At 52.7% G+C, this 21988-nt stretch overlaps 1 protein-coding gene across 23 annotated transcripts in view; it reads right to left on the bottom strand.

The window, feature by feature from the left end:
• Nrxn2 (neurexin 2) overlaps nt 1-19053 on the bottom strand; it is a 114570-nt gene extending 95517 nt beyond the window's left edge. For all 23 annotated transcript variants that reach the window (XM_087908180.1, XM_087908175.1, XM_087908193.1 and 20 more), the window contains exons 1-2: nt 18904-19053; nt 8594-9564 (exon numbers count right to left, since the gene is read on the bottom strand). In XM_087908180.1, the coding sequence (XP_087764306.1) occupies nt 8594-9320 (727 nt within the window). In that variant the 5' untranslated portion in view covers nt 9321-9564; nt 18904-19053. The remainder of the gene's footprint in view (nt 1-8593; nt 9565-18903) is intronic.
• Between the last annotated feature and the right edge of the window lie 2935 nt (nt 19054-21988).

Raw genomic sequence — 21988 nt, forward strand, 5'->3', positions numbered from 1 at the left:
AGGTGTAGTAAGATTTCCCATGGAAATCTTCTCAGCCTTGGTGAGTTGCGTGCTTTGATGTGATATCCTGACTCTCCATGAGAAGTTCCTTCCCAGGAGCTCAGAACACAGGTTTTCCTGTTTTTGTGTCCCATGGACCCCTCTCTAAGACAGCCCAGCAGACCCAAAATTATGTATGCCCTCCATACATCTGGCTTGGGGATGAAGCTATGGCCCTGGGATCTGAAGTAGTTACTGGTCTCTGGGGAAACATTGCCCCTAAGAAGCTCCAAAACACACGGGGCTGGAGAGATGGCTCAGCAATTAAGAGCGCTGGCTGCTCTTCCAGAGACTCGGGTTCAGTTCCCACATAGTGGCTCACAGTCATGCATAGCTCCAGTTTCAGGGACTCTGACACGCTCCTCTGGCCTTCATGAATGCTGTGCCAGGGTGGTACACAGACATACATGCAGATAAAACACCTATACACAGTCTAACATAGTGGCACACACTGTTAGTCCCAGCACTCTCTGTGAGTCCAAGGCCAGCTTGGTCTACAGAGTGAGTTCCAAGACAGCCAGGGCTGCTTCCCAGAGAAACCCTGTCTCGAAAAAATAGAAAGAAAGAAAAAAAGAAAGAAAGAAAGAGAGGGGGAAGGGAGGGAGGGGGGAGGGAAGAAGAAAGGAAGGGAGAGAGGAAGAAAGTTAGAAAGTTCTTGTTCTCCAAGTCCTCCTTTCCCACCTCAACCCAAAGACAGCATCTCTCGGCAGCTCTGGTCTCAGCACCAGCTGCCTACCACTGCAGCTACCCCAGTGACTACCACAGCTATTGCCACCCTTCTTGGCTACTCCATAACAACCAAAGTTCAGGGCAGGAGGCATCTCAGTCGGTAAAGTGCTTGTCTCACAAACAAAAGACTTGGGTTTCAGTAATACCACTTTTGGGTATATACCCAAAGGATGCTCAATCGTGCCACAAGGACATGTGCTCAACTATGTTCATAGCAGCTTTGTCTGTCATAGCCAGAATCTGGAAACAACCTAAATGCCCCTCGACCGAAGAATGGATAAGGAAAATGTGGTACATTTACACAATGGAGTACTACACAGCAGAAAAAATAACAACATCTTGAATTTTGCAGGAAAATGGATGGAGCTAGGAAACATTATTTTGAGTGAGGTAACCCAGACACAGAAAGACAATTATCACATGTACTCACTCATAGGTGGTTTTTAAACATAAAGCAAAGAAAGACAGCCTACAAACCACAATTCCAGAGAACTTAGACAACAATGAGGACACTAAGAGAGACTTACATAGGTCTAATCTACATGGGAAGTAGGAGTAGAAAAAGACAACATCTCCTGAGTAAATTGGGAGCATGGGGACCTTGGAGGATGGTTGAAGGGGGGAGGGGAGAGGCAAGGAGGGAAGCAGAGAAAAATGTAGAGCTCAATAAATATCATGGAAAAAAAAGACCTGGGTTCAGTTCCCCAGAACTCAGGTAAAGGTGTAGGTGTAGCAGGACACCTTTGTGACCTCGGCACTTGGGGTGGGACAGAGATAGGCAGATCTCTGGGGCACACTAGCCAGCTAGCCTAGTCTAATCAGCAAATTCTAGACCAGAGAGAGATTGCCTCAAAAAATAGCAAGGCAGACGGCACTTAAGGAATGACACTGGAGGCTGTCCTGTGGCCCACATGCATACATGTGCACAGGCATACATGTGAGCATGCATACATGTGAGCACACAGACACATATACAAATAAATATGATTAAACTCTCTTGTTTAAACTGTCTTCCAACTAACTTCTCTACCACGTAGCTGTTGGACAGCTACGTAGCTCGGCACTCCGCCCCAGTTTCGTAGACGCAGTTCTTATCTTCACACACCTGATCAAAAGCGTTCGTGTGACTATTTGCCAGGACACCCTAGTCCACATCCACTGAGTGTCATATGAATGATTTAAGCCAGATGTCCAGGGCCTGGACCCAGCTTCTCCTGCCATGAACTCTCTTCTTTGCCCCTCTACAACTGGAAGTCACATTTACTTCCTTCCACACCTCATCCACAGTTGCCCTTCTGCCTGGTTTAGCCTCCCTGAGCTTGCTAATCAATGTTCTAACCAGTCCTAATAACATTTCTCCACCCTATTACCAGTCCTCTGAACTATAAACCCTTCCCTTCCTTAAGAACCCATTTATAGGAACGACAAGGAGGAATTTAGTTCACTAGTAGAACACTTGCCTAGTGTGCGCCCTGGGTTCACTGGTAGAACACTTGCCTAGCGTGTGCCCTGGGTTCACTAGTAGAACACTTGCCTAGTGTGTGCTAGGCCCTGGGTTTACTCCCCAATACTGATAAAATACAAATTCTTAAAACTCTACTCCCAGCCAGACGGTGGAGGCATACACCTTTAATCCCAGTAGTTGGGAAGCAGAGACAGGCCGATCTCTGTGAGTTTGAGGCCAGCCTGGTCTACAGAGTAAGTTCCAGGACAGGCTCCAAAGCTACAGAGAAAACAAACAAACAAAAATTCTCACTAATTATGTGCCATAATATGCTTTCACACATGGTCAATCAATCAATCAATCAATCAATAAAAATATTGTAAATCTATTTAGAGCCTGTCCCTATGAGTTTTAAAAAAAAGTACAGGATCCAGACTATGCTGCCTACGAGAGACAAATTTTACTTAGTGTGTATGTGCATGCTCACGTGCTACAGTTCTGGATTTGAACTCAGGTCACCAAGTGTGAGGACAAGCACCTTTACCTGTGGGGTCATTTTGCCGGCAGTGTTTTTGTTTTCTAACATTGGCTCTCACTACGTTACCCAGGCTGGACAGGAACTTGCTAGATAGCATAAGTTGGCTTCAAATGTGTAGTGTTTCTCCTGCCTGCACCTCTCCCCCGACAAAGGCTGGTAAAACCACCTTCCCTGGACATCAATCTATTGTTTTATCACTACACTGCTATGCCTACCATATCTCTAGGCAGGTGCCACACTATGTATTGTGCTTTGGGGTTTTGTTTATTTATCACTCTTGGAGGTTCAATGTCCTTTAATAATATTTATCTATCTGTTTTTATTTATGTGCATATGTCTGCATGAGTTTATGTGCACCAAATGTGTGCAAGTGTTCATGGATGCCGGAAGCACTGGATCCCCTAGAACTGGAGGTACACAGGGTTGTGAGCTGCCTAATGTGGGTGCTGGGAGCCAAACCTGGGTCCTCTGCGAGAACAAGTGTTCTCCACTGAGTCATCTCTCCAGTCCCAGGCTGAGCATTCTTTCTTATCTGAAACGTTTGGTACCGGAAGTGTTTCAAATATTGGATTTTTTACAATTCTATAATGCTAAATATATATAATAAATTATCTTGGGGATAGGACCTAAGCCTAATGAGACAGTCTCTTGTTTTACATGTCCTGTGCATATAGCTAGCAGGTGATCTAATTCAGTGTTTTCATTGCACCCAGTTTTTTACCCTTTAGTCCATCAAATGAGGCTGGTGTGGAAGATTCCTCTTGTGACGTCCTGACAGTACCCATCAACATCTCAGCTTTTAGAGCACTTTGGACTTGAGATTTCTGGACTGAAGATGCTCGGCCTGCACTTGCTGAGCATTCTCTCCGTGCCACATGCCACTCTCTGGACTTCCTATGAACTAACTGGGGCTGTTGCAATGACTCTTTGATGCAGGTACCATTGTTACACCACCTCACAGTCAGACAGAATGTCGCCTCTCTTAACCACTCACTGGGCTGACTTCTTATCTACTTCCTCAACTAAACTTTCAACTCCTAGAGCAGACAGCTCATCTTCCTCACGTCTGACTTCCCCACAGGCCCCAGCACACTACAAAGTGGGCCTTGACCACCACATGTTGAACTAAGCCAGCAAACCAAGGACATGGAGTGTTCATCTCTCCATAACACACACAGTGAGGTCCACACCTGATTCCATCTGGGGGTCTCCCACACCTACCTGTATACCCCTTCTTCCTTGATCACTTTTCTGGCCCCTCTCCACATACATAGCTGACATGAAGAAGTACAGAGGGAGAACCTTGGCAGAAATCCTGTCTCCACTACCCTAACTTAGTCACACAGTCAGCAGCAGGTACACAGATGCACGGCCACTCTTCCTCAGCTCTGTCAGCAATTACATGTGGCCAGATACCCCAGAGAAAGCAAGCAGCAAATATTCTGGCATCCAGGTTCTCATGTTGGCGGGCAAGCCCAGACCCCAGGAAATTACAGAGGAGATTCCAAAAGATCCACAAACCCATATATATACCAAACATCTCAAGGCAAATTAGTACATCTTGCTTATAAAGCTAAAACTATTTTTCCTAATGTATATTTTATTAACCACAATGGTGAATACAACATCAAAGTCATCTAAAAGCTTTTCTGAATTCATGAGAGCTTTGAGTCATTTGTTTTCCCAATAAACACATATAAAAATAATAACCAACTCTTTGGAAGGTTGTACTGTGAATTACTGACTTTTAAAAATGTCCTTGATTTCAGAAAAAGTTGGAAACCACTCATAGCAGGTAATAATGAAGTGATGTAGCTTCCAAAGGAGTCTAAGGAGTCTCAGAGACTGTTCAGAGATTGGCCAAGACCCGGTCTCGTCAGTCTTCCTGCCCCACCTCAGTAACAAGCAATAGGAGCCATGTTCTTCCTCCTTGGGTGGATAAGAATGTACTAGAAAGACCGGGGCGGGGGGGAGATGGCTTGGTGGATAAAGGTGCTTGATGCCAAACCTGGTGACCTGAGTTCAGTCCCTGGGACTGACCTAAATGGTGGAAGGAGAGAAACAACTTGTGCAGGCTGTGCGCTGACCTCCACAAGCGTGCTGTAGCAGGAGTGCCCACACGCACAATAAATAAATAAGAGGAATAATTTTTTTAAATTAAAATGTAGGTTTTGGGAGATGGTTCAGTGGCTATGAGTATTTACTGTAGTGATATTTCATTTGTATTTTAATAAATAAAGCTTACCTAAAGATCAGAGAGTAAAACAGTCCCACTGGTCAGCCTTACAGACCAGGCACGCACCTTTAATCCCAGTAGCCACACTAGTTTGCCATAGAAACTGGGTGGTGCACACCTTTCATCCAAGCCCTAGAGAGGATTATAAAATGGGAGGAGACAGCTTTCATTCACAGTCTCATTCTGAGATCTGGAGGCAGGATCACCATTTCAGACTGAGGCAGAGGTAAGAGGCAGTGGCTGACTATTTTGCTTTTGTGCCCTTCAGGTTAAACCCCAATATCTGACTCTGAGTTTTTATTAATCATGCTACAATTTACTGCTCTTCCAGAAGGCCCAGGTTTGGTTCCCAGCCTCACTCACAACCTTCTGTTACCAGCTCAAGGGGATCTGACATACTCCTGGGCCTCCAGGGCACCAGGCATGTACATGGTGCACATACATACATGCAGGCACTCACAGATACACACATATGAGCTAATGGTGCTTGCCACCCAAGCCTGATGATCTGAATTTGATCTGCAGGACCCATGGGAAAGTAGAAAGGAGAGGACCAACTGCACAAAGTCATCCTCTGACCTCTACATATGTGCTGTGGTTTGTGTGCACCTGCACAGATACACACACACTAATGATATATAAAATTTTAATTTAAAATAAAAGAAGCATATTCTGCTAGATGTTGTTTCTGACACCCCTGGGGGTGTCTTGGAGGAGAGCCTGACAGGATGGTACACACCTACAATCCTAGAACTTGGGAAACTGGAGTGGGAAATCATCATGAGTTCGAGGCCAGCCTGGGCTACACAGCAAGAGTGTCTCAAACACAGAGAGACATACACACGAACACGGACACGGGAATGTGTTAGAAGAAACCAACAGGTACTGCCTATTACAAAAGCTGCTTAAAGCCAGACAGTGGTGGCACATGCCTACAATTCCAGCCCTCAGGAGGCAGAGGCAGGTGGATTTCTGTGAGTTTGAGGCCAGCCTGGTCTACAGAGTGAGTTTCACACAGAGAAACCCTGTCTCGGAGCCGGGGGGAGCTGCTAAGAGACTCAGAAACAAACACAAGGAAAATAAATAAGACAGGGAGGTGGAGAGAGGCAGGAGAGAGGGTCGGGGAAGGGGGCTCTTGCCGCTCCTGTCAGTTTCAGGTGCAATCAGCATCGTCCACCCCACGACCACCCACTACACAGTTCCTAAAACACACACATATGCATTTTCAAGAACACATATGGCTTCAGTTCGAGCCTTCATTCTCTCACACACTTATTCTATCTCTCCATTCATTTCCCAAGTCTTAATCAAACACCCACTAGCTGCCGAGTACTATATTAGATGCAGAGAACACAGACACATCCTGCCCTTTCTCAGACAAAGCGCCTCTCTCTCAGCAGATCACACACGGAGATACCAACACACCATATCCACCCGGGACCCCTGCCTCTGCCAGCTTCACACACGGTGGGTCGGGTGTATACAGCCACCTCTCTCTGCCCAGCTGATCCAAACCTCTGTTTGACTCTAGCACACCCACTCAATAAAGACCCCTGTCCCACACAAGGACACATCCGAGACATCACATAGCCCACTTTCAGGAGCACACACTTAGGTCCCAGGAGGCCTCTGGGATCCCTCGGAATTCAATTCTCATATACCGAGGCTTAATTCTAACACAGTGGGACCATATAGCAGGCACTATAACCTCTCCATAGCTCAAATGTCCCCTCCCTTAAACTAGAAAAATAGTCCATCTTGTTCCCTTAGGAAGGCTGGCGGGGAGCAGGGAGAGGTCAGTCATAGGAACTGGAGAATAAAGTTAAGGTTCTGGAAATTTTTCATAAGTTCCAAATGTCTGATTGAGGTCTCTCAGTGAAACACACACATAGTGGAACCCGCACAGGGCATAAACCCTTCCAGCTGTGTTCCAGTCACTCTGCTAGGCACCGGTCTCCAATCAGTAAGAACAACGCAAACAGACCCATTCACACATATGCACCCAAAACACACTGGCAGACTGCAGGCCTCTGCACAGTTTCACAGTTTAGGGAGCGCCTGAGCTCCTTGGAGAAAAGACGAGAAGGTGTCATGTTAATACACTCAGTTCCTAAAGGTGTATCCCAGAACAGTCCAACAAACAATCCAAAACCCTTCCTTAGGTTTTCTGTTTGCTTGCTTTCTTGTTTTGTTTTGAGACAGAGTCTCAGGGAGCCCAAGCTGTCAGCAGACTCACTATGGAGCTGACCTTAAGCTCCTGGTCTTACTGCCTCCACTTCTCAAATGCTGGGATTTTGCCTGTTCACCCTCACACATGGCTCCTTCCTAGTGGTCTACCATAGCTACAAATACACAGTCGAAACGCTGAAGAAGATCTCCCAAACGCAGGGAGACTTGGCTCCTCTGGGAGCTGACCACACGCACACAGCTTTGGGGACACCATCCCCAGAGCCACACTAATTCATAGACACATGCTCCCTCAAAGACTCAACCTCCTTGAAGATGCACACGCATGTACACCCACACACACATGCACACACACACACACAAATTGCAAAGCAGCCCCCAAGCAAGTAAAGATAAAAACAAATACTACTGAACACACCTGCTGGGCAATGAGCTGCCATCCCCAAATCGATGGAGAAAAATCTTTCCTCTGACCACTCAGTCACACCAAAACAAACGCAACTCCTTCCTCCATCCCTCTAAAGCACAGCCTAGCTGCCCTCGATCCAACCGCCTTTCTTTCTCCTGTCAATGAGCTCGGCCTGACACATCTCTCTTACAAATTGGGGTGCTGGCAGAGTGCCCAACATCTTCCTTCCAAGGTCCATTCCAAATTCTGTCTCACCTCCTAGCCTTATCTAGCCCAATAATCTCCATCCCAACCCCAAGCTGGAAAGGGCTTCCGTGTTGAAAACACACGTCTCGCCAAACAGTCTCGCACCTGGGAGAGACTGTCTGCCATTCTGGCCCAACTCCAAAAAGGTCAACTTTTAGTCAGGAACTTCTTACACAACTCTGGAGATCCTGTGACGACAGAAAAGATACACTATTCCCGTCCTTCTGGCCTCTTAGGTCACAGCATCGCTGTCCCATCTCCCTTTCCACCCACTGGTGTAGGTCCTAATGCGGATTTCCATCAGGGTCTCACAGATCAGTCCTTCTCATAAGACAGTGACTATCGCCAGCAAACCCCAGCCTCTCAGAGGCTCTGCCCATGCTCTCCCACTGCACGTCAAAGGTGGGCCACCAACCCCGCCTAAAACCACACAAGGCCCCGCCGGGGTTACAGATCTCCACCCCTTGTCTCACAGGCTCTCCAACACGCACGGCCTGCGCAGGCCCCACCCACAAGACCTCACCATCCATTCACATGCCCCGGGTCACCAGCACCTACTGGACCTCAAGCACAGGTCTCGTGAGCGCTCACCCTGGCCACGCCCCGGGCCACACCCAAACCACCTGGAGCTGCACCGGCCCTCGCGCACTTGTGCCGACTCCCTAGGACCTAATACGGGCACTCTTCCTCGGTTTCCCGCCCCAACACGGCCAGCAGGCCCCCGGCCCGCTCACCCGTCCATCTCGCTCCGGCGCTGGGACTCACCTTCACTGCAGAACTTGCCGCCGAAGCCAGTATGGCTGCAGTCGCAGCCCACCTCGCCGGGGGCTAGCACGGTACAGAGGCCACCGTTGGCGCAGGGATTGCGCGCAGGAGCGCACAGGGGGTCGGCAGCCGCACCGCGCAGACCCTGGCTGCCCAGAAGAGCCGGTGGCCGCTCGCCCAGCTTCAGGTTGGCCAGGAGGCCACGGAAAGGTGGCTCGTACTTGACGGTGCTGAGCGTGAGTGCAGATAGACGCACGTCGGGTGGGATACCACCCACGAACAGGTCGCTGGCCACCTGCATCTCGCGCCGCTTGGAGCGCACCTCGGCGGCGCGAGCCTCGCCGTCCACCGCCAGCGCCGTGCGCCGCGCGTCGCGGGTCAGCAGCACCATGTGCCAGCGGTCGTCGGCCACCGGCGTGTCCAGCTGCAGCGTGGCGGGCTCGGCGCAAGACAGCGTGAAGCGCAGCCGCAGGCGCCCGTCCACCAGCAGTAGCTCCAGGAAGTCACAGTCGCCGCCGTCGTCCAGGTAGAGAAGCAGCGCGCGCGTGGCGTTAGTGCGCAGGCTGAAGCTGAGCTCGCCGCTGCTCGCCGCGCCCGCCCAGCGCGCGTAACGAGCCCACTGCCCGGGGCCGCCGCCGAACTCCAAGCCACGGACGCCCGCCGCCAGCGCCAGCAGCAGCAGCAGCGACAGCTGGGGTGGCGGTCGCCACCGACTCCCGAGCGCCATGCCTCCGGCGGCCCCGACGCCGCCCGGCCCCCGGCCCCGCTCAGGCTTCAGAGCCGCGGGCGCATGGGGCGGGGAGGGGGCCGGGCGCCCCTCGCGCGGAGCGGGGCTCCCTCGCCGACTCACAGTGCCATGGACCCAGCCGCCGGGGCTCACGTGCCCACGTCCCCGGAAGGCAACGGCGGCGGCGGTGGTGGTGGAGCCCCTCCCCCGCGGCGGGCTCGGATGGAAGGTGGGGGAGGGACGCCTGCGGGGAAACAGAGAGGAAAGGTATAATCGAGGGTTCAGAGTCAAGGGGTGTCGTTGGTGTCTGGCTCCCCACCTCAAACTAACGGGTGACCACCTGTTTCCTTTTAGCACTTTTCCGTTTGTATTTTGGAAACCGTCTCATCTAGCCCTGGCTGTCCCTCCACCCCCACCCCAACTCCTTATGTAGCAGAAAATGACCTGGAATTCCTGATATCCTCCCGCCTACGCCTCCGCCTCCGCCTCCTCTCTCAACTGCTGGGATTACTACCGGTCTGATCCCCCTTGAGGTCTTCAGCTGGCCTTGACCTGCAGAGGTTCTCCAAAGCAAGAAATACTATAACACTTGAAAGTTCTGGGGGGCCACCAGTTGGACGGAGTGCTCACTGTGGGCATTATTGGTTTGAGGTGTGGACCGACGAAGAAGTGACACCATTGAGTCTACATGAAATCCAGAGGAGCAGCCCTCACCCTAACCCTCCAAGGGTCAGGACCAAGGCCAGTTCCTGGACGGGGTTGGGCTAAGGCGCTGTCCTCCAGAAATTAACCCCAGCCACTTCTCTGAGCCGCCTAACCTCTGGGCCTGGCTCCCACTTTCAGCCAGGGATAAGTCTCTCTCATCAGCTCTTGATGTTGGATAATGAAGTTGCTAAATAATTCATTGGGATTAATTAAATGCCAATTCGTCAATGGTACCACAGGGTTACCAGACTGGGAAGGGGCAAGGGAGAGAAGCCAGCCAAGACCCAGGTATCCTCACCCCAAGTCCTACCCATCCATCCGTGAGCATAGACATCCACTTTTGTGCCTCTGTTTCCCCCTAAACCACATCAAGACCTTTACAGACTCCCAACCTTACTTGGTGGCCCATTGTCAAACGTTAAGTTTCCACTTGCCCAGGTCGTCTTGAATAAGGACGAATCACCCTCAACCTCTCTCCAGGTCCACGTCCTCAGCCTCAGGACTGGTCCCACTACCTGGGGTTCTCTTCAACAGTCAGCTCGTCCAGGCCCCCCACCCAAGGCTGGGGGGAGCTACTGGGAGGCAGGCAGACTCATTTGCATAAAATTGCCTTTCTGAAATGATTACCCTTGTAACGGGCTGTCAGAGAGCAATTTATACCCCACGACAGGGAGGGGAATTTGCATCTCGTTAAACTCCAAGTCGTAATTATTTATATCCAACAACCCTCCTGAATATTGCATTGATTTTATTTTGGGGAGGGAGGGTGGGAAGGAGGGAGAGAAAGAGGTGATGAGAAGCCTGGGAAAGAAGCAGGGAGGGGCCAGCGTTTCAGAGGAGCTGAGGACAGGTGGAGAGGAGAAAGGAAGCCGAGGAGCCCGTGAACAGTGGTGGAAATAGGAGAGTAATGGAGGAGAGGGGGCTGGTGGGAAGAAGAAAAGAAATAGAAGGTGGAGAAAATCAAATGGAGAAAATCAAATTCCAAATTCAAATGACATTTGTCACAGCCCAGGATCCAGGGCACTTTTACAAATGTTGCTTTACTTAATCAGTCAAAGAGTTCCATTATTCCTATTCACCCCTGGGGAGACCCATACAGAGGAGCCTAGAGACCTGGCCAAGGTCACCCAGACAGCCAACAGTGTGCTAGGCTTCAAATCCAAGCCCATCCAACTCCAGCAAACCTACGATAGAGGCAAAGAGCAGGACAGCCACAGGACAGCTCCCAAGCATGAGAAAAGTGGCTTGGGGGCCGAAGTGGGGTGGGAAGTAGAGAGCTACAGGGGAGGAGCTGAGACAGAGAAAGAAGCTACCAGGGCAGCACTAAGGAGCCACAGTGCCCAGAGTGACGGGAGGCTGGAGTGCCCCATGTCCAGAAGAATGACAGCAGAACGGCTCTGGAAGCCCAGCAGTGGCTAGGGAAACATCTGGAATACAGTTGTGTAGTCAGCGCCCCTTTTCCACTCTTTCCCCCTGCTTCTGGCTGCTGCCTACCAGAGTCATACAGGCTACCATGGTGTGGTGCGGGGGAGACCAAAGTGTCCTGCCCCAGCACCCCCCAAGGGTTGTCCCTTCCCAGTCAGGGAGAAGATGGCCAGACCTACAGCCCCCATTTTCCTGCAAACACTGCCAGTTATATATAGCGTGCCACTGCTTCTCCTCATTGGGTAATGGAGATAATTAGCATGCGCGGGCTAATTAGCCAATCAAATTAAATGCAGCACCTGCTCCCAGCCTGATTGACGCCCTCAACCCCCCCCCATACACACACATGCACCCCCAGCCCAGGGCAGGGGCAAGAGACCCTGTCAAAAAAGTCAAAGCTCCCCTTCTCCAAAAAGGGCAGACCGAGACCCCCAGCAGAAGCCCAGCCCTGGTGTCCAAAAGACTGACCACCCCTCACCGGTCCTCCTCCAGGGTCTCAGTCACTCAGTCTCAGCCTGGCCCCGCCTTGCTTCTGTCTGCCTCTTTTCTAGTCCCCACCCCCATCTCCAGACACTATTTTGGGGAGAGAATTAATTAGCTATTGATTTGCACTGGTGGAGGGAATAAGACTGTGTGTTGCTGTCCACTCACAGACCCCCAGCTTGGGGGAGGGGTGCTTTTCCTCCGCCCCACCCCCACCCTATTCCCTGTCATGCTCACAAATCTGAGTCCCAGCCCTCCAGGGAAGTGGCAAAGGAGGAAGCCTAAGGAAGGTATCTGTTCTGTCTGTCCAGTCAAGAAGCTGAAGGACAGATGGATAGAGTAGAGGAGGGTGGGGAAGATTTCAGAGGCTCCCAGGCAGAGGCCTGGGTCCTGAGATCCAGAGACAGATTATCTGATTGGGGGTGGGGTACAGAGTTGTTGAGAGTCCAAAACGGGGTGGCTCCAGTTAGCCTGGGAGTAGAGGGAGAATAGAGAACAGCCAGGTGCAAGTGCCTAGCTGAAGGCAGCTGTTGGGGGCAGAGGCTGGGCTTATGTAGGGCCTCCAGGGAGGGTGAGGCCAGAGTCTGCCTTATAGACCCTAGATGCTCATTGATCATTCTCCTCAGAGCTGTGCAGTAGAGACCGCCTGACTCTGCACCAGGGTCAACCAAAGGGAAGCCCAGCCCTCCTGGAGTCCCCTCTCTGGGGAGCCAGGGTCCCTTGGGGCAGCTTCAGGCTTGCGAAGAGGCAGAAACAGCCCCAAGGGAGCTAAGCAGACACCTGGGTCCTTTCCACTCCACCTCATCCCACAGAGCCTAGGACACCTGCTCTTGGCTACTCCCTACAAAGCCTTTCTTTCCAAAGGACCTGGCTTCTACTGGGTTTCCCCCTCCAAACATCTCTGCTCCTAGTGTACAGGGGTCCCTGGATGTGACAGTCTTCCTCAGGCCTCGGCAGAAACCCAGGCTCTAGAAATCAGCTCCATTGCCTTGTACAACTACATCCAGGTAAGGTTTTAATGGAGACGTGCAAGGCAAGGCCCCTCTCCTGGGCTTTGCACCCACAGTATTCAGGCACTGCCTCCCAAGACCCAGTCCTTTTCTCCAATGGCCGAAGTAGCCCACAGGAGCTCCTGCCTACTTCCGGATGTCAACACAGTGCACCCTGCCAGTTCCTTCTGGCCATAGGCCACTGCTCCTCTGGGGAGCTGACCTTTCCCATGGCATCACAAGATTCAGCACCCCCTACCCACAGACGGACTCAGGCAGTGGTGTGGTGCAGGCGGAGCTGGAGTGGGGTGAATCGGGCGTCCTTGGGTCCTCTGTCTACTCTCTCCTAATGACAACATTCCCTGGTCTTCGTGAGCCACAGAGCCTCTCCATCTTCTCACAGCCAGGCCTGTGCCACTATGGCATGCGATCTGCAATTGCTGGGCTCCTCTGTAAGGTTCTAGGTTGGACCCCTGAGGTACCACCCTATGCCTCTCCCTGACCCTAAGAAGCAGTGTTGTCACCCATGCTCATGAACAAGACAATGAATGGGAAGGAAGAATCTCTGGCACAGAGGTAAAGAGTCTACTGGTCCCAAACTCAACGGCATCCTTCAATCTTGCATTGCCCACAGGCCACCAGGCAGTGTCTGAGTCCACCTGCCTTTATTCTGGCCTTCACAGTGGACAGACTCCAAACCCACCTCAAGACTAAACCATGTGTGAGATTCTTTCCATCTATTCCCTGAACTGAGTTGTGGAGAGGAGCAGAGACTGGGCCGGAAAGATGGCTCAGCAGTTGAGAGGAGCACTGGTGTTGACCAGACTAGGGCAGAGTTCAGGAGCCTCTTCTTCTAAATGCCCCCCACTGGACCTGCTGATCCTGACCAGCTGGACTTTCCTGCCTGGGTTCCATAATTTCCAGAACAGTCTGAGCAACATGGATGCCAATTCCATGCCCATCCTGCCAGCAGCCTTCTCCCAGCATCCATTCAGCTGGCTCTCTGACCAGTCCCCACATACATACATACACATGCACACACACACACACACACACACACATACACACATGCACGCACACACGCACGCATGCACGCACGCATGCACACGTGCTCACACACACACACCTCCAGCCTTGAGAATGCCAGCCTCTCTCTGACTTTCCTCTCCTCATGCCAGCTGGGAGTGAGACAGCAGGGGCCTCCCCCAGGCGCCAGGGAGGAAGATCTGGGTTTACACACATTCTGGTGGCCCCAGAAGGCAGCCCGCGGACAGGTGGGAGAAGTGCGTGTTTTGAGTGGGGAGAATTTGGATCAAGCCCTAAAGAAATTTGCCTGCAGTCCAAGCCACGCAACAGTGGAGTAGGCTGCCTCGGAGGGGGCAGGGAGTGAGTTCCCTGTCTGTGGAGGTGTACAAGCTGAGGACGGATGACTGCTATTCAGAGACACTGGGCGTAGGAAGGGGGTGGCTCTTGAGTCATAACAAGAGGACATCAGACTGTGTGGCCCAAGGTCCCCTTGGGTTCACAATGGTTTCTAAGGACAATATTTCCCACTAAAGCCCCAGGCAGAACTGACAGACCAGACAGGCTACAATCAGTCCCTGCCCCTCTTCCTACTCTCCTTACTCGTCCTGATGACCTAGTGAAGACAAGGGAGAACCCAGACAGACATACATCCAAGCCATTACCTAAAAGCAGGCTGGGGTATGCATGTCTAGCGCTCACGAGCCTAGCTTCCAGTGCCAGCTATTTCTCTATCAACCTGTGTGACCTTTGGCGAGTTACTTAACCTCTTTGGGCTCCCATTTCTTTCAGAATATGTGACTACAGCAGAGTTCATTAGCCTCTTCTCTAAATACTCCCGCTTGACCCGCCAATCCTAACCAGCCGGACTCTCCTGCCTGGGTTCCATAATTCCCGGGAACAGTATGAGCAAAATAGGGGCCAATTCCATGTGTTGAAATCTCGTCAGCATCAGAACATGTGCAGCCTCGCTGAGGTTTCTGCGGTGTGGGAAAGTGTGTGTTGTGTTAGTGATTCTTTCTAGAACCTCTCAGCCCTCTACAGCCTCAGTGCTGCATGGATCTGGTATTTACTTTAATCCTTGCCAGGGCCTTACAAGAACTCCCTTGATAAGGGGATAAGCAAAATAGATCTTAGTGAGGTTCGCTTTTACAAGAGATGTGGCCACACAGGGTGACACCACGCCACACAGGGTGACACCACCCCTAAGTGACAGAGTTGGGACGCTCTCCAGTTTGATTCTATCTCACCTCTAGGTCCTTCTTCATTCTTCTAAGTAGCTGTCTTGCCTAGGAAAGTGGGAGAAAGGATAAAGAGACCTGAGGACAGGGGAGCATGAAGTGCCAGCACTTGGTGTGCTCGTATGTCCCCTAAGGTGGTCTCTATGTGCCTGGAGAAAAAACAGCAAGAGCCAGGAGACAAGAGTGGCGGCTGAAGGTGTGTGCGTGAGGAGGCTACTGCCAAGTGGATGGGGCTGTGGTAAAGGATGGGCTGGGAACCGAGATGCGATGGGATGACTTGATAGACTAGGGGCTGAAACACAAGCATTCGGAACCTTGGGGGGAGTGGAGGGAGGGGTAGTCACAGAGACCATCCCTGTGCCATGCACGGCTGGGGCACACAGAACTGGGAGAGTGCAACTCAGTGATGCAGAGGGGGCAGATGGTTTCCAGGGTTGGCCTCATGAATAAGCCTGAAGGGGCTGGAATGCTCTTGGAGGTGTCTGACAGGTGTATGTGCATGTGTGGGGAGGGATATAACGATAGAAAAAAATACCTGCTGCTGGGCCAACAAGATGGCTCATCGGGTAAGGGTGCTGTTGCCAAGCCTGACTATCCAAGCTTGATCCTCAGTGTCTACACGGTAGGAGAAGAAAACCAACTCCCACAAGCTGTGCTCTGACCCCAGCATATACACTATGATGCACATCACACACAAACATGAATAAATATCAAAAATATTTAAACACAGCTGGGTAGTGGTGGCGCACGCCTTTAATCCCAGCGCTTGGGAGGAACAGGGAGGCGGATCTCTCTGAGTTCGAGGCCAGCCTGGTCTACAAAAGCTAATTCCAGGACAGGCTCCAAAGCTACAGAGAATCTTGAAGAAAATATATTTAAACACCTATAAAATATTAAATAGCTGACTGGGGGCTTTGCATGTGCCTGGCAAATATGCCAGATGAAAAAGTTCAAAGCACACAGTAGGTGCACACTAAATAACGTTGTTGCTACTATGATTATAACCATCATAATCCTCTCATCCAATCCCTGAGCCATGCCCCTGACATCAGTATGGAAATACCCGTTTTACAGATAAGGAAACTGAGGGTCGATGGTAGACACAGCACAGTCCATGCAGCCTTACCCTCATCCACCCATGGTGAATGGTGGCAGGAGCAGGAAATAGTTTTGAAAAATGACAGTAAGGTGTGCATTATTGAATGAATCCCAGCAAGTCCACAGGCCTGTCGACTTGCTGGGACAGAACTGCACCAACAGATGGAGCCACAAGGGGTGGGTGGTGTGTGAGGACACACTTCTGGGAGTCCCCGTGGGGGCTGAGCAGGAGCTGGAAAAGAGGTGGACACTGTGTCAGGCAGGCAGAGGGCTGTGTGAGGATACAAATGCCAGGGCAGAACTCAAGGTTCTGCAGGCCAAGTGTGGCTGAGGGCAAAACTGGCCTGGAGTGACTGTGGTCATGATTAGTTGGAGTAGACCTAGTGTTTAAGAGCTTTCTGAAAATACAAAGAGAAGAGAGTGACAAGAATTGGGTGAGAGTTATAGACAGGGTGCAGGTCAAGGCATAAAGGATGAAATCGTACAGCCTGTGCGCTAATGTGCACACATACAGACTTGGTGCAAAATGCTTAAGACTCAGACTAGCACGCGGTGTATGTGATGTGGCAGGCAGAGGCTGGTGTGTCTGGGAAGGTGTGCAGGCGTGGGCGTGTGTACCCAGAAGAGAAGGCAGGGCATGAAGCAAGAGGACTTGAGACGTCTGTGAGCCTGAGTTAATGAACAGTGATAGAAGTTGTGTGTCTCTAAGAGTAAGGGCTGGCAGTGCTTTGTCAGGGGACCTGGGAGCATTTAGGGGCTCCTTGAGGAGGTCTCTGAGGCAGGCGGGAGGTAGCAGTCTCTCTGGGCGGGGAACTGTGGGTGATGTGCCGCCGGGGAGTTGTATTGTATACGCAGGTGTGAGTGTCTGTGTAGGTGTGTGTCTGGGTGGATCCATGTCAGGATGTCTGTGTCACTGGCAAGGGTGGACAGAACAGAAGAGCTGAGCTTGAGAGACAGGGAGGTCCCCGATGGCTGTTCCAGGGCCCAGTCCCTTCCTCTCAGGAGCTGCTGTCATGTGGATTCAGCCCAGGCCATGAAGCAACTCCCCAGCAGCCACTGCCAGCTGATCAGTCCCGCCCACCCCTGTGCAGCTGAGAATGGAATGTGTCTGAGCACACTTCCCTTAGAAGCGGTAAGCGGCCTTCTACCTGACCCTTCTCCCTGGCTATAGAAGGGTGACCCCAGCTCTGATGTCTCTATCCCTGAGCCATCCCAGGTTGGGGTGGGGGAGCTGGGGATCCAAGTAGCTGAAACACCCACAAAGCAGAAGGCCCTACATGTAGTTAACTGACTAGCTGATTGCCCCCTCTTTTTTTTTTTCCCTGCTCTCTTCTCTCTTTTTCTTTTTCTAGCAAAAGACAGAGGATGTAAAACCCTCCCCCAGAAGGAACGCCCAGACACTGGGAAGGTGGACAAGAGGGAGGGGCAGGGATGACTGGAAGGTCCTTGCCTACCCCACCCACCCACAATATGTGCAAAAAAACGAGGGTGCATAAAAGCCGGAAGTAGTCAAGGGGGTTGGAGACCCAAGACCCACCCCCTCAGATTTACTTGAGCCTTATAGAGCTGGGCAGGATCCCTTTCACTGGGAAGCACCAAGAAACAGCCCCTCCCAGCCCTGCCGGTTCACTAAGGCCCTAGATGCCTCTAGTAGGACTAAAGAGGGGGCGACAGCAGCGGCAACTGTAACAGCCCTACAGCCCTGCAAAGCCAATTTTACCTCCAGAGCCCACCCAGAGTCCTTGGACTCAAGCTCCATTGCAAAGAACCTAGGGCAGACTGCTCCTTCCTCTGGGGAAGAAGGCTCGGACAAGAGAAATAGTCCCCACCTCTTTGGGGTGGGGGAGTAAGACCAGGACCCAGCAGCTTTCTCTCTCCCTCCAGCACTCTGTGAAGAGAACCCTACCGCTGCCCCCAAGTACATTCTTACCCAAGTAGAACCCCCTACTACTGGTTTCCCTCTCTGTCACCCCCAGCCTTCCCAAGCAAGCCTCTCTCCTCTCCCTCAGGCCCCCCATCTTGTCCAGCTCTTCCCCCATCATAGACTCATCTATGCCTAGAGCATCTTGGCATCTTCCCCTCTGCTCCCTCCTGATAACCTCCTCTCCCCTTGGCTCCCATCCCCCAGTAGAGCCTTTTCTTCAGTGATTACCCCCAGACCTCCCTCTCCACTTCTCAGTCCTCTCTTCAGTCGGCCTCCTCTCCCACGAAGACCAGTGTTTCTCCCCTGCAGACCCTTCAGGCCACAACAGCTCGCAGCCTCTCTGACCCATCACTGCTTCCAGCTGCCAGGAATAGCATATACTAGGGACACCCCCCATTTCAGACCCCTTCTCACAACCGTGTGGATGTCCCTTCTTCACATCCCATTCCTTCCCCTAACGACCCTCCGTCACTCCCCTCCATTCGCCCCAGCTCAGGGCCAATGCCCCTTCCACAGGGAGTCCCCCAATCTCCCCCAGTGGCTTCGCTTCCTCGCTGTCACCCAGCCAGCCCTCTCTGCTCGGCGCCCCCGCCCCCAAATCCGTCCTTTCTGCATCCGCCGCCCCCTCCGACCCGCTCCCCTCCCCCGACTGGCTCCCGCCCCCCACCCGTCTCCGCCGCAGCCCCCCCCCATACCTGGTTCTGGGGGCGCCAGGAGCTGAAGGGTGGGGATCAGAGCCTCGAGACCGCCTGGTCTCCAGCAGGTGACAGATACGAGGCCAGCGGTGTCGGCCGCCTTACGCCTCTCGGTCCCCGCCGCGTCCCCGCCCGCCCCGCCGCGGTGCCGCTCCGAGGAAGATGCTCTGAGAGTCAGGGCGGCTGCTCCCGCCGCCGCATCCCTGCAACACCGACTGACGGCAGCATCGGCACCAGGGCCCGCCCCCAAGGCACGCGTATTGGACCACGCAGAGCTGACGGACAAGCGGCGCGGCCAATGCGAAGGTGCAGAAGCCGCCAGTCCCGCGGCTCCACTGGCCCACCTCCCTCCCCTGCGCGGACCCTGGCGTCCCGGCCCCAGGGCATCCGAGCCCTTCCGCGCCTCTCAGGACCATTTTGTCCAGACGTTCAGGCCTCCTAACCTAGCAGGTGCTCTCCCCAGCTTCAGTGTCTTGAGAATCCTGGAGACCTAGCCCCCTCTCCTCTTGGTTGGATCTTTGGATCCCACACCCACCCGCCCCTGCCGACTGGTCCCGAAAACAGTGCCCAGGGCTGGGACAAACCAAACGAAAAGACTGAACCCCTACTTGGGGCACCGAGAGAGCAAGACCTGAGCGGGGGCCTGGGTTACAGCGCCCTCTGCTGGCTGCGTCTGGGGGCTGGCCTGGGCTACCTGGAGCCAAGGAAGGGGCCGCCGACTGACTAGTGGCTTTTTTCAGTCACTCGCAGAGACCCTAATCGTCACTGTCCCAGCATCTTCTAGCTGGGAGCCTCCGGAACTGAACAGCTAGGGAGCTAGGTTGAGCTAAGGACTTAGCTGGTGGGGGAGGAAAAAGCTGAGCTAGAGACAGAATAGACCTAGGGGTTTGGGGTTTCCCAGCCCAGACTCCTGGGAATCCCAGAGTTTGGAGCCATCTCCCACCCCTGTGGAAGGCTGGACTGGGATGGGAGATTAGCGGCTGGGTTGAGGTTACTCGCATCGGTTACTTAGTGCGAGGCTGGTAGCATCCTCCCTTCAAGATCCTACCCCTAGAGTGGATTTCAGAATGTGGTCCTGGGGTGCAGGTCTTCTGCAGTAAGAATGTCTGCATCATCGTGTTTGTGTCAGAGTGTGAGAAGGGAACACCCCCCTTCACTCATTCTACCGAGAAAAGGTAGATCCAGCGCCTAGTGTGTATACCATTAGCTAAGTTGGACACAGGGCTTCTCAATGAGGCAGCGTGCAGGCGTGAGTGTGGCCGTGGGTGTGTGGCAGACCATTTTGCCAGTTCTCTCCAGGTCCCTGATTTCTGTTACAGGGCCTGTGATCTGCACAGCTGGTAGCAGTTGGCATTTCCTTAGCCAGAGGCAATATGCAAGAGCACACATCCAACCACTAATACATGCAGATACACATGGGGGCACACAGCTGTGCACACCTGTCTTGTGTGTGCCCAGCATTTCCAAAAGACACTTCAGAGATGCTCCCAGAGGGAAAACACACTGACTCAACAACTTGCATACTTGTGCACACAGGAACCTGCACAATCAAGGGCAAATACACACCCAAGGTGCTCACAGGGGACATGCCCATGGAGTCACATTAACCACTGAATGGTACTTCGCAGAGAGCGGTCAATTCCTGTGTGGCCACCCTCCAAAGGACCTCTTTTGACAGCCTGTAAGGGGGGATAGGCGGGAACCTGCTGCAGAGGGTATTTCCTAGTCGCTGGAAAGGGAGATTCCTGAACCAAGTCCCAGAGTTGGGACCTACCCTGACCTTGGAAAAAACCCTCAAGCTACCCCCTCACCCTCCCACCTCCCTACCCCACTCCCCACCCCAACCCCCAGCCAAGGCCACTAGAGGAGGAAGAACAGGAACTGCTGAGTCAGGGCCTCTCTGACCCCACAGCCCACTGCCCCACCCATCCTCCACTGCTCCTCCTCCTGCAGGCTACACACACACACACACACACACACACACACACACACACACAGACCAAAATGCAGAGGGACAGACAAGCAGGTGCAGTGACCCAATGACAATGCTCAAAACCAAGGAATCTGGGTGGGGAGGGAGCAAGGGTAACACTGGTCTCCTGTCCCTACCTTTAGCTTTTCCCATCAAGGGCAGGAAAGGTCACTGGAGCCTAGTACACCTTGCTGCCCTCTCCTCTAATGGGGAGGTTCCATATTCAGACCCCCCAAGGCTGCTGGGCCCCATCACTTTGGAATACAACCCTCACATATGGTCTCCCACCCAGTGTGGGAAGCAGGAAGCCAACACCCTTCTAGGCACGTACACAGTCCAATAGGGTCACATAGGGAGGGAAAACTGTGCAAATACAGGTGCAGGTCCCACACTCACACAGTCGCAGTCACACACACTGTATGAAGCCCAGACATCCAGCTCTGACACATCTGAATGACAGTGGAAAGACAGGTATGTGTCACATCCCGGACAGGCAGAGTTGAGCACCAGGCCATACCACACACTGGGAAGAGGCCAGGAAGGGGCTGGGGTGCTGGGGAGCCGACCAGGCTGCAGGGATGGAGGCAGCGGGAGGCAGGCTGGCAGAGCAGGAGCTAGCTGCTCTTCACAACACAATCGCCGTCTGTTGTTATAGCAACTCAGCCCCCAAATCGTGAAACGGATATTACAGCCTCAAGAGGGGGAAGGGCAGGAGGGGGCTGAGGACAGAAGGAGAGGCAATGTAGGGGACTCAATGAGGGACAGGACTAAAGCTGGTCCTTGTAACAGGGCAGGAGAATGAGGTGGCCCAGAATAAGGACTAGAAGTCCAGGGGAAGTGGAGTCGAAAGGTAGAGATGGGCAGGAAGTAAGTGGGGGCTCTGAGACAGTGTGTTCTCCAAGAAACCTGAGACCATAGCCAGCTCTGCAGAACGGAGTGATGTGCAGGTAGGGAGTTGGGGTGCTCCTTCCCTGCCCTCAGAACAATTCAAAGGCTGCCGTAGGGAATGCTGCAGTGTGGAGACCTGGAGAGGTAACTCCCATCCTTAGCTTTGCTTTCTGGTACCTCCTGACCCGAGGGGCAGCCTGGTCAGGCTCTAGATCCTTTGGGTGA

The sequence above is a fragment of the Myodes glareolus genome, chromosome 7, assembly GCF_982192425.1.
Source record: "Myodes glareolus chromosome 7, mMyoGla1.1, whole genome shotgun sequence".
In the NCBI taxonomy this organism is placed as follows: domain Eukaryota; kingdom Metazoa; phylum Chordata; class Mammalia; order Rodentia; family Cricetidae; genus Myodes; species Myodes glareolus.